At 46.9% G+C, this 15,981-nt stretch overlaps 1 protein-coding gene across 1 annotated transcript in view; it reads left to right on the top strand.

The window, feature by feature from the left end:
- The window catches only part of LOC308282662 (RNA binding protein fox-1 homolog 3-like), a gene marked incomplete at its 3' end in the record, with an annotated part of 388,814 nt that overhangs the window by 332,898 nt on the left and 39,935 nt on the right, over positions 1-15,981 (top strand). Inside the window, exon 4 of the mRNA XM_080723051.1 lies at positions 7,560-7,706. Within this exon, the coding sequence (XP_080579177.1) occupies positions 7,560-7,706 (147 nt within the window). The remainder of the gene's footprint in view (positions 1-7,559; positions 7,707-15,981) is intronic.

Genomic DNA, 15,981 nt, shown 5'->3' on the forward strand with positions numbered 1-15,981 from the left:
CATGCACACAGCAACGCCTCAGAGAGTCACTCCGCAGTCGACAGCTCTCTTCCTCGTATTTTTAGTTTCTTTTTTTTCCGGCGCAGCTTTGCCTGTGACGCCAACAACTGGTTCATCGCTGGTGCACACACATGCAGACACACAGGCAGGCACGCACACACACACCAGGGACGTGCAGAGAATATTAGAGAGGCAGGGGCTGAAATTTCTAAAATTTTGGTGGAAATATAAAAAATAGCAGACCTACAAGCTCACAACGCGTCGCACTGCGACACGTTGTGAGCTTGGAGGTTGGCTATTTTCGGTGTGTGAAACCACACTGAACTAAGCACATAGTTAATACTGGAGATGTGGTGTAGCGGCATGGATTTCTACACAGACAGGGCAATTCTTTCAACATAAGATGCTGCATTTATGTTTAGGAGAGTTTTGACAAGGCAATTCTCTTGAATGCTGCTTTCAGGTATGGCATGGAAAGAGGGCATTTGCATTTCTTTCACCATAGTAAAAATGGCATGTATGGTCTGGAAAGGGCAGTTTTTACAAACAGATAAAAGGGCAGGGGCTTAAGCCCCCTTTGATGTCTATGTGTGCACGTGCCTGCACACACACACACACACACACACACACACACACACACACACACACACACACACACACACACACACACACACACACACACACACACACTCACCCTCCCCGTGACAGCAACATGCATGTGGGGACATGCAGTATAGCGGTGCCACTGAAGGTGGCCTCCTGTATGGTAATGCAGAGGTAATTATTTTTTTTGCAGTGCAACACCACCATTTTACAAGGCAGGCAGGTTGGTCGCTCCGGGATCCCCTGCACTGAGAGGGGAGAGGGGGTGGGGGGGGGGGGGGGGGGGGGGGGGGGGGGGGGGGGGGCAGGCAGTGAGAGATTACAGTGACACCGTGTGAGTCATTGCGTTAGCGCGGAGGGGAGTCGCAAGGGTTGAGTATTTGTGTTCTCTGCGCTTGTGTGTGTGTGTGTGTGTGTGTGTGTGTGTGTGTGTGTGTGCGCGCGCGTGCGTGCGTGCGTGCGTGCGTGCGTGCGCGCCTCTCTGCCTGAAGTGCCGACTGAAAAATTAAGCTCTGATTTATATTCGGGGCGTGCGGGGGTGTTGCGCGCCGGGTAAAAAACAGTGACTCACCGTGGGCTCGCACGTCGGCCACTTTTTCCATGTCTGCAGATGCCGCGCGCTAAGGCTGGGCAATATATCTAAAATGTATCGATATCTAGGTATCAACATGCAAAGTATTGGTGTATGTGTCAAATGAATTAACAGACACACTATGCATGCACTAAACCTAACCCTTCTATGTGTACTGTGCAATGTGCATGCATGGATATCGTCGTTGTCGGGTGGAAACCGTGAATGTCCAAAACCGTTTGTTTTCTATTTATCATTTTAAAATGATTTAAACTAGTGAAAACATGCCGATCTACAAACACACAACGCCCTCGCACCGCGAGGCGTTGTGTGCTTGTAGATCTGCTGTTTTCACTACTTTTGTGTGACGGCCTTGTATGATGAAGCCGGGCTTTGCTTTGCGAAAAAAATTACAAATTTGAAACTTGGAGATACAAGGTTTCTGCCCGACAGTGACGATATGCTATCCATTATCTGGGTTAGGCAGGCAGTGGACCTGAAGCAGAAAAAACTAGGGCTGGGATGCGATTAAACATTTTAATCTAATTAATTACAGGCTCTGTGATTAATTAATCGCAATTAATCCCACATCGATATTTGACCTGAGAAGCATTTTTTTTCAAGTAAAACACATACAACAACACATGTTGTTGTACAAGGGAATCAACGAGTGAGTTTTTTAAATCTAAATTTCGCATCCACTGGGGCCAAGCAAAGCGCTCTGATCGGCTACTTCTCCCTTTGTGTTTGTTGTCTCTTCTTGGTTGGTGCATCGCTATGATCAGTATGCCCGTAACTGAAGGTTCTGTGGTGCAAGAACTAGGCGCGATTAAAATGCGTTAATTTTTTTAATCGCGTAAATTTTCTGTAATTAATTAATCGCAATTAATCAGTTATAGTCCCAGCCTTAAGAAAAAACATACAAAAACTATATAGTGCAATTGTTTTGACTAATATCGAGAGTAATATTGATATCGAGGTATTCAACAACATTATCGAATTATTGAAGGTTTTCCTAATATCGCCCAGCCTTAGCCTACCGTGCAGCCACGTCTCTGCCGCGATGAAGAGGCAGGCAGGCTGTGCCGCTATTATACGTAGTCTGGCGGCAACATACGGTAAAGGTCGATAGTGTCATGTGTGACCGATGAAACAGATTGACCCATGGAGGCCCCCCCCGTCGTACCTCGTCACCCCTATACGATGCTTCCGCCGCTTCCGCCGCCGGCATCTGTCTGGCCGTTGTGTCACCCCTGCAAACCTCCCCACCCGCACCGCCCCCCCCCCCCCCCCCCCCCCCCCACCCCCCCCCCTGGCGTAGCTACTCAGGGCTATTAACCTCCAGCGCACGAGGACATGGGCAGAGTTAAGACCCCCGCTATGCCCCCCATGGGACGATAAGCGATATTATCGTTTATCGTGATAAAAGAACACTCACGATAATCGTATCGTGGAGATTTAATTTGTCGTGATATCGTTTGTCCTCCGTCATGCACTGGGATCAATTCACCTTTTTTTATTTGCCGAGCTGCATATCTGGTACCACTTAAACCCTCTATGGTAAAAGGTACTTATAATATACGTACTTGATAGAGCCTTTTTTTCACTATCTATCAAATGTCTTAAAAAAATAGCTGATCTACAAGCTCACAAGCTTGTAGATTGGCTATTTTTTGGCAAATGTTCCGCCCCAGGATAATGGATTTTGATAATTGAGATAATATCGTAAATCGCGATTTCTTTTGTCACAATCGTTGTGATATGAAATGTTCATATCGTCCCATCCCTAGTGTGTGTGTGTGTGTGTGTGTGTGTGTGTGTGTGTGTGTGTGTGTGTGTGTGTGTGTGTGTGTGTGTGTGTGTGTGTGTGGTGTGTGTGTGTGTGTGTGTGTGTGTGTGTGTGTGTGTGTGGTGTGTGTGTGTGAGAGAGAGTTAGGGATGGGACGATAAGCGATATTATCGTTTATCGTGATAAAAAAACACTCACGATAATCGTATCGTGGAGATTTCATTTATCGTGATATCGTCCTCTGTCATGCACTGGGATCAATTCACCTTTTTATTTGCTGAGCTGCATATCCGGTACCACTTAAACCCTCTAGAACTGGTAAAAGGTACTTATAATATACAGTACGTACTTGATACAGCCTTTTTTCCACTTTCTATCAATCAAATGTCTTTGCCAAAAAATAGCTGATCTACAAGCTCACAACGTGTCGCGTTGCGACGCGTTGTGAGCTTGTAGATCTGCTATTTTTCGGCAAATGTTCCGCCCCAGGATTTTGATTATCGAGATAATATTGTAAATCGCGATTTCTTTTGTCACTGTTCTGTGGGTGTGGGGGTTGACGTGCATGCCACCAAATCTGGACCATGCCCCTGACAGGGCAGAAGTGTGTGTGTGTGTGTGTGTGTGTGTGTGTGTATGGGGGGGGAGGTGACGGGACGGGACCTTGAATCAAAGCCAGTGTCACGTTTAACAATATATGTCACCGTCTTTGCGAATGAGGGCCATAAAGCCCAAATGAATGACGGCCATTACAGTTGGAGGGAGAGATTGTGATTATGATAATGAGAATAATAATAAAGGCGATCATCATTACGACGGCGGCGATAACGATGATAATGTGATGATGAATTGTAATGGATAAATCCTGTCCGGGGACCGTTTCCTAAATGCTTGGAGAGACGCGGCATCGCTCACACCACGGCCCGCAGCCCACCGCCCCGGAGAAATGCCAGGGCTTGCTCTGTGTGTGTGTGTGTGCCAGGCACGTGCACACATAGACATCAAAGGGGCAGGGTTCCCACGGTCATGAAATTCCTGGAAATATTTTGAAATTAGAAAAATATTTTTCCAGTACTGGAAAAGTTTTGGAATTGATCAAGGGTCCTGGAAGGTCCTGGAAAAATAGCTATGCATTGTCTTTTGTTATTGATTTTTTAATGCCTCCGAAATGACAAATTAAACATTGGCCAAATTGTCAAATATTAGAGGCAGAAATTGTGAAAATAGCAGATCTACATGCTCACAACGCCTCGCGTTGCTTGGCGTTGCATGTAGATAGGCTATTTTCACTGTGTTATACAAACTTCCTCTACTCTTAGTGCTCGTCAGGGTGCCCGGGTCCCCAGTTCAAATATGATTATTTTGTGGATCACAGCCAGAAAAGGTTAAGAACCACTGCCATACACTACCTGTCTTTGGGCATTGCGCATAAGAGTAAGCGACTCGTTATTGAGCTGAATTATTGTTATATAGTCCTGGAAATCGGGTTAAATATTCTGGAAAAGTTTTGGAAATTACTTGGTAAAGATGTGTGGGAACCATGAAGGGGGCTTGAGCCCCTGCCCTTGTATCCGTCTGTAAAAAGTGCCCTCTCCAGAACCATGAATGCGATTTTTACTATGGTGAAAGAAATGCAAATGCCCTCCTTCCATGCCATACCTGAAGGCAGCATTCAAGAAGAAAGAATAGCCCTCTCTTTCTAGAAATCCATGCTGTCACACCACATTTCCAGTATTGACTTGATTATGCGTACCGGTAGTTCAGTGTGGTATCAAGCACCGAAAATAGCCAACCTCCAAGCTCACAACGCATCGCAGCTATTTTCAATATTTTCACCAAAGGGCTCTTTTAGAAATGTTAGACCCCAAACTGTGAAATAAACTCCCAGTTGCACTTAGAACTGCAGACATCACTCCCTAGCTTCCGCGAGTTAATGTCGAAGAGTCCTTGAGCAAGACTCTGAACCCCTGGTTGCTCCCGGTGAGCAGGTTGGTGCCTTGCATGGTTTCCTCTGCCATCGGTGTGTGAATGTGTGTGTGAATGGGTGAATGTAATGCACACTCTAAGCGCCTTGGATAAATGCGCTATATAAATGCACCATTTACCCCACTCGACCATGATTGGAGGAAAACTTGTTATCCAACAGTTTTGTGTGTGCGTGCGTGCGTGCGTGCGTGCGTGCGTGCGTGCGTGCGTGCGTGCGTGCCATGCTGGGAGAACACAACCCTGGGGACGTTGGACTTAACATATCATATTCAAACAGCTTTTGTACTCAATACGGAACATTTGCACTCCGTCATGCAGTCTCCATCTCTCTCTCTCTCTCTCTCTCTCTCTCTCTCTCTCTCTCTCTCTCTCTCTCTCTCTCTCTCTCTCTCTCCATCGCCCACACACGCGTCTCCATCTTTAATCTCCCCCAAAAACATTGCTGGTTTTAAGCGTCGACGACAGACACACTTTGATCATCCTCGCTCGTCCTGACACGGTGTCATCAAGGGAGGGTGGGGATGAATTGCGCCGTCGGCCCGGAGAAGTCTTTCTTTTTTTTTCTTTTTTTTGTCGTCGGAGAAAGACGAAAAAATAAAATTGAACAGAACAAACCCACACAAATCAAGAAGAAGAAAAAAAATCGTAGGCAGACCAAAACAAAGGTCCATCTGAACAGACAGGGCCGGCGGGGCTCTCGCGGTGACATTCGTCAGCGGGTGACGGGAGAGAGAGGGAAACCAGAAGGATTTGTCATCGACGTTGTCGGGGGGGGCCGCGTCGTTTATATAGAAATGTCAGCGGACGCGTTCGCATGATGACAAAGCGACAGCCAGGGCGCCGTGCACGCCACGGCAAACCGTCGCCGATGATGTGTCTGTAGTCTAGACCAGTTGTTCTCAACCTTTTCAGGCCGCGACTTCCAAAATAATCATATTTTAATGGGGACCCCCCCACCCTGACAAGCAATAAGAGTTGAGACATTACATTTTGTATAACACGGTTCTATTCTATTTTCTATTTCTGCCTCTAATATTTGACAATTTGACAATTTGGCCAATGTTTAATTTGTCATTTTAGAGGTATTAAAAAGTCCTTAAATTGTCACCTTAGAAATGTGCAGAGATACCCTCTACACTTAAACTTTATGTTGGTTTGTTTACTGTAGAGCACATTAAGTTAATCGTCTGGGGACCCCCCAAAAGTAATTTCGGGACCCCTTGGAGGTCCCGACCCACATGTTGAGAACCACTGGTCTAGACATGACATGTCAGGTTGGAGGAGGGGTGGAGTACACCTCCAACCCCTCATTCTTCACCCTATAGACCCAACAGTTTGCTGGAGAGCTATAAGTGCGCAAGACGAATACGCGGGCCGTTAACGCACAACCCGGCTTATTCCGAGCGATAACTCAACGGGCTTGTTTATCTGCCTCTGCTTTTCCTCGTCCGATTGAAAAACTGTCAAGGCGCCACAAGTAAGTTAGTCACACATGCCGCTGTATATACACACATGCCGCCTCGCACACCCAGATAGAGGAACCTGTCTATAGGAACTTAAAGGAATTATTACCTGCTGTTTTACCAATCTTAAAAGTCTTTGTCCTGGTCCTTAACACATGGGAAGCCAAGGATTCTAACATTTCTAGCTGTTGCTGCTGCCGCCATTCACTCATGCTTTATTTTGAAGAGCCTCGGAAGCTTCGTGCATGTGCACGTAAGTGTCCACTGACGATTGAGGATGAAAATCCATTTGTTTACAAATGCTCGCGAAACTAAAATCCAAACCGTGGCCGACCATCGCGGTAAAGTGTCGCCGTGGAAACAATCAGATCTCTGCTTCCCTGGTGTTCTTTTCACCTCATTCATAGATAAAACCCTTTTTATGTTTCAGCCTAGAATGGAAATCAATGTAGACAGGTCGTGCCATTTTCTCTCTCTCTTTGAGCTACGGGGTGACGTATGGACTAGGGTCATTCACAGGGCACGCAGCATGCACGTAGAGCTGTACCAGTTAACCCCTTGTTGTCTCATTCAGGAACGAGACAACTCCTTTTGGCAGGGTGACCCCTAGTGGCCTTAACTCGTTACTGAACAAGTTTGGCCCCTTGGGTGTTAAAACATCTATTAAAATGTTACATTTTAAAACTCCACTCCAGGGAGCCATGGCAGTTTTTTTCCTCTCTGTGTTCTGTGGCCTTTTGAGTAGCAAAGTTAATATATACCTAGTCACCAGAGATGGCGTAGTTCAGAGACGTTCATGGTCTGTCATGTCAATCATCGCTTCTGCTCCGCCCCCCCAAAAGCCCTGGCCCTCCCACCTTCTCCAAACACGCACACCGCCCCTCGTTGTATGTATGGTGCAGTGATGTGATGTTGAAAAGCTCTGGTGATACAGCAAAGGTGATACAACCACAGTGTCCCCTGGACGATGATGCGTACGTCTATAGGATAGGCCAATGAACTCACTCAACACCACTGAATGTTTAAAGCTCTGGGTTTTTTGTGTGTAATTGAGGTCAGAAAAAAAAGACAACATTACAATTAAAATTGAAATGTTGATGTCATAAGACCTTTAATGAGTGTCTGGTGTGGTTCCCCCCCCTGGCAGACAGACGACGTGACGCAAACGGAGGTCTCTCAGCAGCTCCAGCTCATCCAGCATTCAGACGCCTCGGAGAAGCAGCAGCCCAAGAGGTTACACGTCTCCAACATCCCCTTCCGGTTCCGGGACCCCGACCTGAGGCAAATGTTCGGGGTGAGTCCTCTTACACACACACACACACACACACACACACACACACACAGACATGCACACACAATGATACGCTTCTGGGACCCCCGACCCTATAAGGCATATATGTCAGACTCAAGGCCTGGGGGACAAATCAGGCTCTTGAATGAATTATCTTTGGCCCGTGGGATGATATTTAATTACTCTTAGAACTTGTAACACAGGTATTTTGCATGCACCACCATAATACTACCAGTCCCAGTGCGGCTTTCCGAACTCTAATGTGGGGTAATGGTTTTTCAGAAGTTTTCCGACGAAAAGTTCACAATAGATTTTGAGTTTGTTCATCTGTGATACATTAATGAATACATATTTTAGTCAGAAACACTCACGTCAAAGTAAATGTAACCATTCATTGCAACAAATGGAATACAGTTATACTTGGCGTTAAAGGGCTCTGCGTTTTTTGTTCATGTATGATTGCTATGCAAAATCAGGGAACATTAAGCAAAACCCCCCATGGGGATACATAGTATACAATATCAATACGTTGACATATTAGCTTGAATCACCAGACATAAAATCACAAGTATTTGAGCCTATGCCAGACTCTGACATCAGCGGACCCAAAGCTTCGGTGAAAGACAAGCAGAGCTATAGTGAACGCACACCGTATTCAAAGGAGCCTCCCTTACTGAGCGAGAGCTCTGATTGGATTATGACAGTGTGATGTAATGATCAGCAGATCTGTGAGTGAGGAGTATAGGAAAGGATGTCTGACAGCTGATTACTGCTGGGCGGGCGAGACATAAACTAACGATATATGCTTCACTGCATATATATCCATACATATCTACCGTTAGTGCCTGTTGAGATTGGGAGATTTCAGGCAGGTTTTTTTTCATCTCACTCACGTCACTTTGTCTGCTGACCTGCACTCGGCAACGAACAAAAATGAAAATAAAATAAAATAAAACAATTCACAGGAAGCAAGCAGTGATCACATAATGTAAGCTTCAAATGCACTACACTGTAGATGCTTTTTGAGAGTGAAAAACTAAAAAGGCACGTGTGACATGTGTGATCTTGGCAGGTTGCCCCAGAAAAGGTGCCAATCTCAACAGGCACCAACGGTATATATATCTTTCTATACATGCATGCGTGCACACACACGCACGCATGCACGCGCGCGCACGTGTACACACACACACACACACACACACACACACACACACACACACACACACACACACACACACACACACACACACACACACACACACACACACACACAGAAAGACACACACACAGAGAGAGAAAGACACACGACACACGTCTAGTCAGAACAGCTTGGCGTTGTAACACAAGCTGACGGTCTGAAAGCCACACAGCGACACATAAAAAAACAACAACACGAGAACGGCAAACATCCTCAATCCAATATAACCATAATGGAGCAACACAGTCAAGAGCATTACCCAAAATGTCATGTGAGAGCGCTGCCCACTAATTGGACCATTAGAGCCCAGAGGCGGTAATTCATGTCGCGCGACGACGACGACAACCGTCAAGGAGATGATATTAAGCCATTTAGGCGTCGAATTATTTAATGCTTTAACTATTGAAAAAATAGCAGATCTACAAGCTCACAGCGAGTGAGCTTGTAGGTCTGCCATTTTTGGAGAAATCATGATTTTCTTTTTGCAAGTCTTTCAATATATCTATTTAAAAGCGAACATGACTGTGTAACTCAAATATTTGCTTCTGGGTGGTCCCTGGAACAACATATTTTGAGATGGGGGTCCGCGGTCAAATACCTTTAGTTTTGGGGGTCCTTGACATGAAAAAGTTTGAGAACCGCTGATTTAGAGGAAGGATTAAGATCGGTTCAAAGATATTCAAAGACTTGCAAACGATTTTTCAAAAATAGCAGATCTACAAGCTCGCAGCGCGGCACTCGGTGCCGAGCTGTGAGCTTGTATATCTGCTATTTTTCAAAAGTTAAAGCATAAAATAATGGTTAAAGTGGTTAAAAACGAACACAACGCGGGCACGTTCCCGGTCTTTGAGGTTTAATTACGGGAGAAACTCCTAAGCTAGAGCGCTGTGAATTAGGGAAAAACATGGCCTCCTTCTCTCACACTCTCTCTCTCTCTCTCTCTCTCTCTCTCTCTCTCCGTCTCACGCTCTCTCCGTTTTCTCTGTAATTGTCGACTTTATTGTCCCCGGCTGTGGTGCAGGTCCTGCAGAATCCAAATCGTCTCAGTATAATTAGCTCTGAGGCTTTTTTTGTGTGCCTGGCCGCAGCGTGCGGCTTATGGATATATGATGCAAATTGATCACGGCCCACACACCTCTCTCCCTCCTCCCCCTCCCTCTCCCTCCTCTCCCTCCCTCCCTCTCCTCTCTCCCTCCCTCTCCTCTTCCCTGTTCCCTCGCTTTTGTTCCCTGCTAACCACCACAGGCACGTGCACACATAGACATAAAAGGGGGCTTGAGCCCCTGCCCTTTTTATCCATCTGTAAAGAAAAAGTGCCCTCTCCAGACCTGAAGGCAGCTTTCAAGAGAATTGCCTTGTCCAAACTCTCCTGAACTTGAATGCAGCATCTTACGTTGAAAGAATTGCCCTCTCTGTGTAGAAATCCATGCCGTTACGCCACAACCACAACTCCAGTATTCACTTGATTATGCTTAGTGCGGTGTGGTACCACGCACCGAAAATAGCCGACCTCCAAGCTGCGACGCGTTGTGAGCTTGGAGGTTGGCTATTTTCGATATTTCCACCAAAAGGCCCTTTTAGAGATTTCAGCCCCTGCCTCTCATAACATTCTGCACGTCCCTGAACCACCAAACCACTCCAACCTCCCCTGGAACGCAACCGGGCTCCTCTCCCCTTGTTTTGTCTCTCTTCTTATGGTTGGCATGGGTCTGGGGGCGGGGCGGGGGGGGATTGTGGGATTGATTGTTTTGGGCAGAGCATGCGAGGCAGAGCGGTTATAGCCAGGGCGTTCCAACAATGGAAGCCTTTGTAAAAAGGAACCCAGAAGCCCTCGTCCCTCCTCGGCTTTCCTAATGGCTTCTGGAGCGCCCAACCAATCCCGCTATCCCGCTATAGTAGCGCTCAATACGCCATTACCGCTACCGCACGAGTGCAGCCCTGCGGACATTTTGGGTTGCTGGGTGCGGGTGGGGAGACACAGAGAGAGAGAGAGAGAGAGAGGACAGACAGAGAGAGAGAGGAACAGGGGAGAGGCGAGGCGAGCATTTATAGGTGGCACCCAGCCGGGGCCGTTCAGAGGACCCGCATGCCGCGCCGCGCACCAAAAGCCCTTGGGGAGAGCCATCTGCTCCCTCCCCGTGCGGCCTTCTCTCTCTGGCCGCGCGTACTTAGCAAGTGGCTCGACCGGCCGCCAGCCAGACGGCTGCTATAGCTCACCGAGCTGCTATAGCTAACCGGCCCCCTCCGATGTCCGCCGCGTGGGGGGGGAGGAGGCAGGGTGGGGGGGTTTCAGGCCGCGACGACACATGCCTTGGACTTCCCCTAACGAGCCGCTGAATGAAAAGGCTCATTAGCGCGGGACCACCGGTGGACCCTGATCAGTAATTAGTGGCTGTGATCTCGGAGAGAGAGAGAGAGAGAGAGAGAGAGAGAGAGAGAGAGAGAGAGACGAGAGAGAGAGAGAGAGAGAGAGCACTGGCGACAGGGAGTGTGTGTGTGTGTGTGTGTGTGTGTGTGTGTGTGTGTGTGTGTGTGTGGTGTGTGTGTGTGTGTGTGTGTGTGTGTGTGCGTGTGCGTGTGTGCGTGTGCGTGTGTGTGTGTTTAATGAAAAGAAGAAAAGAAAAGAAGGGAAAAAAGCCCAGGTCCATGCAGGTGGTTTGCATGCTGCACTGCTTGAGGAATTCCCCCTCATAAGCGCAATCATGCAGGGGACATGCAGAGAATGTTAGAGAGGCAGGGGCTGACATTTCTAAAAGGGCCTTTTGATGGAACCTCAAAGTTGGTTTTGCTTTTGGTGGGGACCTCAGCAGGGACGTGCTGGGTCCCTGATTCAGCCCGGGAAAAAGAGTTGTAGAGGCCCTCATTGTGCGCTATAGAGAGAGATCTCTCTCTATAGCGCTGCTGCTACTCAAAGATTTGCCATTTCAGATCATGACAAGTGACAAGCCAGTGGGCCAATTACATGAGTTATATTCCGTCGTTGTCAGGTGGAAACCTTAACCTTGTATGTCCAAAACTGTTTGTTTTGTATTTATCATTTAAAAAATTATTTAAACTATAGTGAAAACAGCCGATCTACAAGCACACAACGCCTCGCGGTGCGAGCCCTGCGGTGCGAGGCGTTGTGTGCTTGTAGATCTGCTGTTTTCACTACTTTTGTGCGACGGCCTTGTATGATGAAGCAGGGCTTTGCTTTGCGAGAAAATTTACAAATTTGAAACTTGGAGATACAAGGTTTCTGCCCGACAGTGACGATTTACTTTTTTGGCCGCCCAGCCCCCAAATGGAACGAAGGCCATCATTTTATTTTAAGTTTTTTCCTAATGGCCGGCCTGGACTGGCCAGGAATGAACCGGCCGTTCGGGAGTTGTCCCGCTTTTCCCAATGGCCAGCACGTCCCTGGACCTCAGCTATTTTCGGTGCGTGATATACCACACTGAACTAGTAAGCATAATCAAGTAAATACTGGAGATGTTTTTTTTTGTTTTTTTTTTGATTGAAGAATGTATTAGAAGTTTGCAATAGAAAAAAAGTACAGTTTCATGACAGTACAAATCACTGGTACAAGGTCAACTAAAAGGAGATCCTAGAAAGCCGAGGCTTATTTCCACAGGAACCACACTTTAAGTATCTCATTGAAAGACAGACGGATAGAACATAGTACTTTATCTAGGATAATATCAGTTTCAAAAGCAAAACATCAAATACAAAGGCAGAAAAAAAGGGGGGGTGGGAGCATGGGGGCTTAGTCTATTTACAAGTCACGGGTAGCAGCCGCCTGAAGGTGACTTTTCATACCAATTTTGAAGGAGGCTAGGGATTTGTTTAGTGTTAAATCTACGTTGATGATGATTAGTGGAGCTGCCTCTGGTGTTGTGATCGTGAACATCCTTGACCTTTAAGAAGTAGTTTGTCAGGTACATGGGTATCTTGGAGGTGTAGTGTATCTTGTACACCAGGCCCATTGCAAGATGCTGTACTCTGTCAGCTACTTTGAGCCACCCCACGCTTTCGTGGTGATGATCGGAAGGTGGGTCTGAGGAGGAAGACCAAGCACAACCCTAATTAGTTTGTTCTGGGCTGTTTGGAGCTTTAACTTTGAGGCAGCTGGGGCGTCGCGATACCAGACAAGGACTCCGTAATCAATGTGGCGTAGCAGCATTGATTTCACAGAGAGGGCAATTCTTTCAACATAAGATTCTGCATCCAAGTTCAAGAGAGTTTGGACAAGGCAATTCTCTTGAATGCTGCCTTCATATGGCATGGAAAGGAGGGCATTTGCATTTCTTTCACCACAGTAAAAACTGCATTGGTCTGGAGAGGGCACTTTTTACAGACGGATAAAAGGGTAGGGGGTCAAGCCCCCTTTGATGTATATGTGTGCACGTGCCTGCAATCATGACTTTCTCTCTGCTACTTTCCGAGTTTAAATATTGTGCCTTCGACTTTGTGTCACAGTTTGACGCGTCGCCGTGCGCTCGTAGGCCTGCTATTTTCACCAATTTCAAAACGTGTTCAGTGCAGCAATGCATGGATATTAAAAGGCTAGTTCACTTCGTAAGTTGTACTTTTGAATAATTGAGTGCACTGCCATAACATTGCTATAATTTAACTCTGCGAGGATTCAAATGTAATCAAATGGACCCGTGGTTACATTTTGTATCCAATTTTGTGTAAATAGTTACATGAATTCAAAATTCTCTCTCTCTCTCTCTCTCTCTCTCTCTCTGTCAAAAAGACTTGAGGGTCATTCCCCGGGGTGGGGTCTGTGTGTGTGTGTGTGTGTGTGTGCGCGCGTGTGTGCGTGTGCGTGTGTGTGTGTGTGTGTGCAAGACATTCTGGCCTTTTTCGATTTAACAGCGCCGCCTTCGGATCATTAGGCGACAGAAAAACGAAAGCCAAACCATACGTCCCTCCCCCCCCACCCCACACCCCCCACCTCCTCTCCTAATGAGTTGAGGCGAGAGCCACTTTTAATTGCCGTCTACGATGGCCGTATTATTTCATTAAAAGTAATTACCCCGTCAAGCGGTCCGCGTCGCCGTTCATTTGGGGACGCGGCGTGGGATGAGACGCATGTGGTCCACCGGCCGGCCGGCCGGCCGCGCACCCCATCATGAGGAGGGGACGGATCATTTCACTGAGCCACTAATAGGGGGGGGACCGGTGGGAAGGGGCCGGCCGCCGGATGTTATCTAACCCTCCACACCAGGGTTCCCCAATAGGCGGCCCGTGGGCCATTTGCGGCCTGCGGGGGGCTACTGTCTGGCCCCCACCAACCCCAGTAATAATGGTGGTATAAGAGTAGCAACAACACTAGTATTGTCGTTGGCGGGCGGAAATATCGTATCTCCAAATTTGTATGTTGTTTCGCAAATCATACAAGGCCATTGCACTAAAGTAGTGAAAACAGCAGATCTACAAGCACACACGTTGTGTGCTTGTAGATCGGCTGTTTTCACTAGTTAAAATATTTTTTTAAATGCTAAATGCAAAACCAACGGTTTTGGACATACAAGATTTTCACCCGACAACGACGATATCTGAACTGTCGCTGGAGTTGCGGGAACACCACTGTCGCCCCCTGCAATGTTGTGGCCCTCGGCTGGGTACCCAAGACATAATTCGGCCCTTGGGGAAAACTAATTGGGGAACCCTGCTCTACAACAAATCTCTTTGCCAAAAATAGCCGATCTACAAGCTCACAACGCCTCGCAGCGTGAGGCGTTGTGAGTTTGTAGATCGGCTATTTTTGGCTAAAGTTCTCAGAATATGGACGCTATAGGGGTCAAGTGGTTAAAAGGAGAAAAAAACGTTTCTATCACACAAAGATTTGGAGAACCCCCTGTAGTAACTTCTGGGCGCCTCCTAGGGGTCCCGGACCCCCTGTTGAAGACCCCTGACCTACTAGGCCTGTCAGAATGAAATTCGTTTTTCGACTAACTGGTCCGATATACATCACTGGCCAGACAGCCAAGACATGGTCGCCAAGGCATGGTCTTACTAGTTATATTGTATTAACATACTCTATGATACAGATGTACCAGTTACATTGCATTAACATATTCCTGCTATGTAAACATCAGCCTCCTATGGTGCTCGACACAGCTGATTCCAACTACTGGGAAGCGTCTTTTGTATATTTTTCTCCCTCTTTCTTCTCCTTTCTCTGTTTACGCATGAGGCTCGAACATGCACGAACGCACGCACGCACGCACGCGCGCTATTTGTATCACAGCGTGGCGCCTGACGCCCTGGCCCCGGCGGCAGCAGTGTCTTTTCCCCCCGCACGATGTGCAGATGCTAATTGTTTTAACCGAGCGTAATGGGCTGGTGGCGTTGATTAATTAGCTTCGGAGGATGTCGTCTTGGCGGGGGGGACTCCTCCCCCCCCCCCTCCCCCCCAACATGGCGCCAGGGAAAACTCGCTGCTCGACTCCGCCAGTGGTCTCAGAGACTTCTGTCGTGCTCTCTCTCTCTCTCTCTCTCTCTCTCTCTCTCTCTCTCTCTCTCTCTCTCTCTCTCCCCGGTGGTGTAAATTAACTAAGTACATTTACTTAAGTTTTTTTTTTTGCTTTTTACTTTTTTTTGCATTTTACTTAAGTATTTCCAATTTCCAGTAGGCCTACTGTTACTTCGACTCCACTACATCTCTGATCCAAATATTGTATTTTTTACTCCACTACATTTATTTGAAAACTTTAGATACTTTGCAGATATAAATTATTATATTATAAAACATGCATTTTATACTAGGGCTATTTGAAAGCCAATATATGAAATACATAAATAGCCGATCTACAAGCTCACAACGTGTTGCATCGCGACACGTTGTGAGCTTGTAGATCTGCTATTTTAAAACATTTTGTAGTCTACTTTTACTGGGACTGCCACTGCCCCATGGTTCGAACTCCCGTTGGTCCGAAACACCGTCGGCAGGTTAGCTACAAAGTTAGTTTTACTGAGGTTAGGGTTAAGGTTAGGTTTAGGCATAGTTTTACTGAGGTTAGGTTAGGGAATTGAATTCCGGACTTGTTCTACTTGTCGTCACAGAGTATTTCTATATTGCAGTATTGATAA

Source organism: Nannobrachium achirus, assembly GCF_963921795.1.
Source record: "Nannobrachium achirus genome assembly, chromosome: 4".
NCBI classification, from domain to species: Eukaryota; Metazoa; Chordata; class Actinopteri; order Myctophiformes; family Myctophidae; genus Nannobrachium; species Nannobrachium achirus.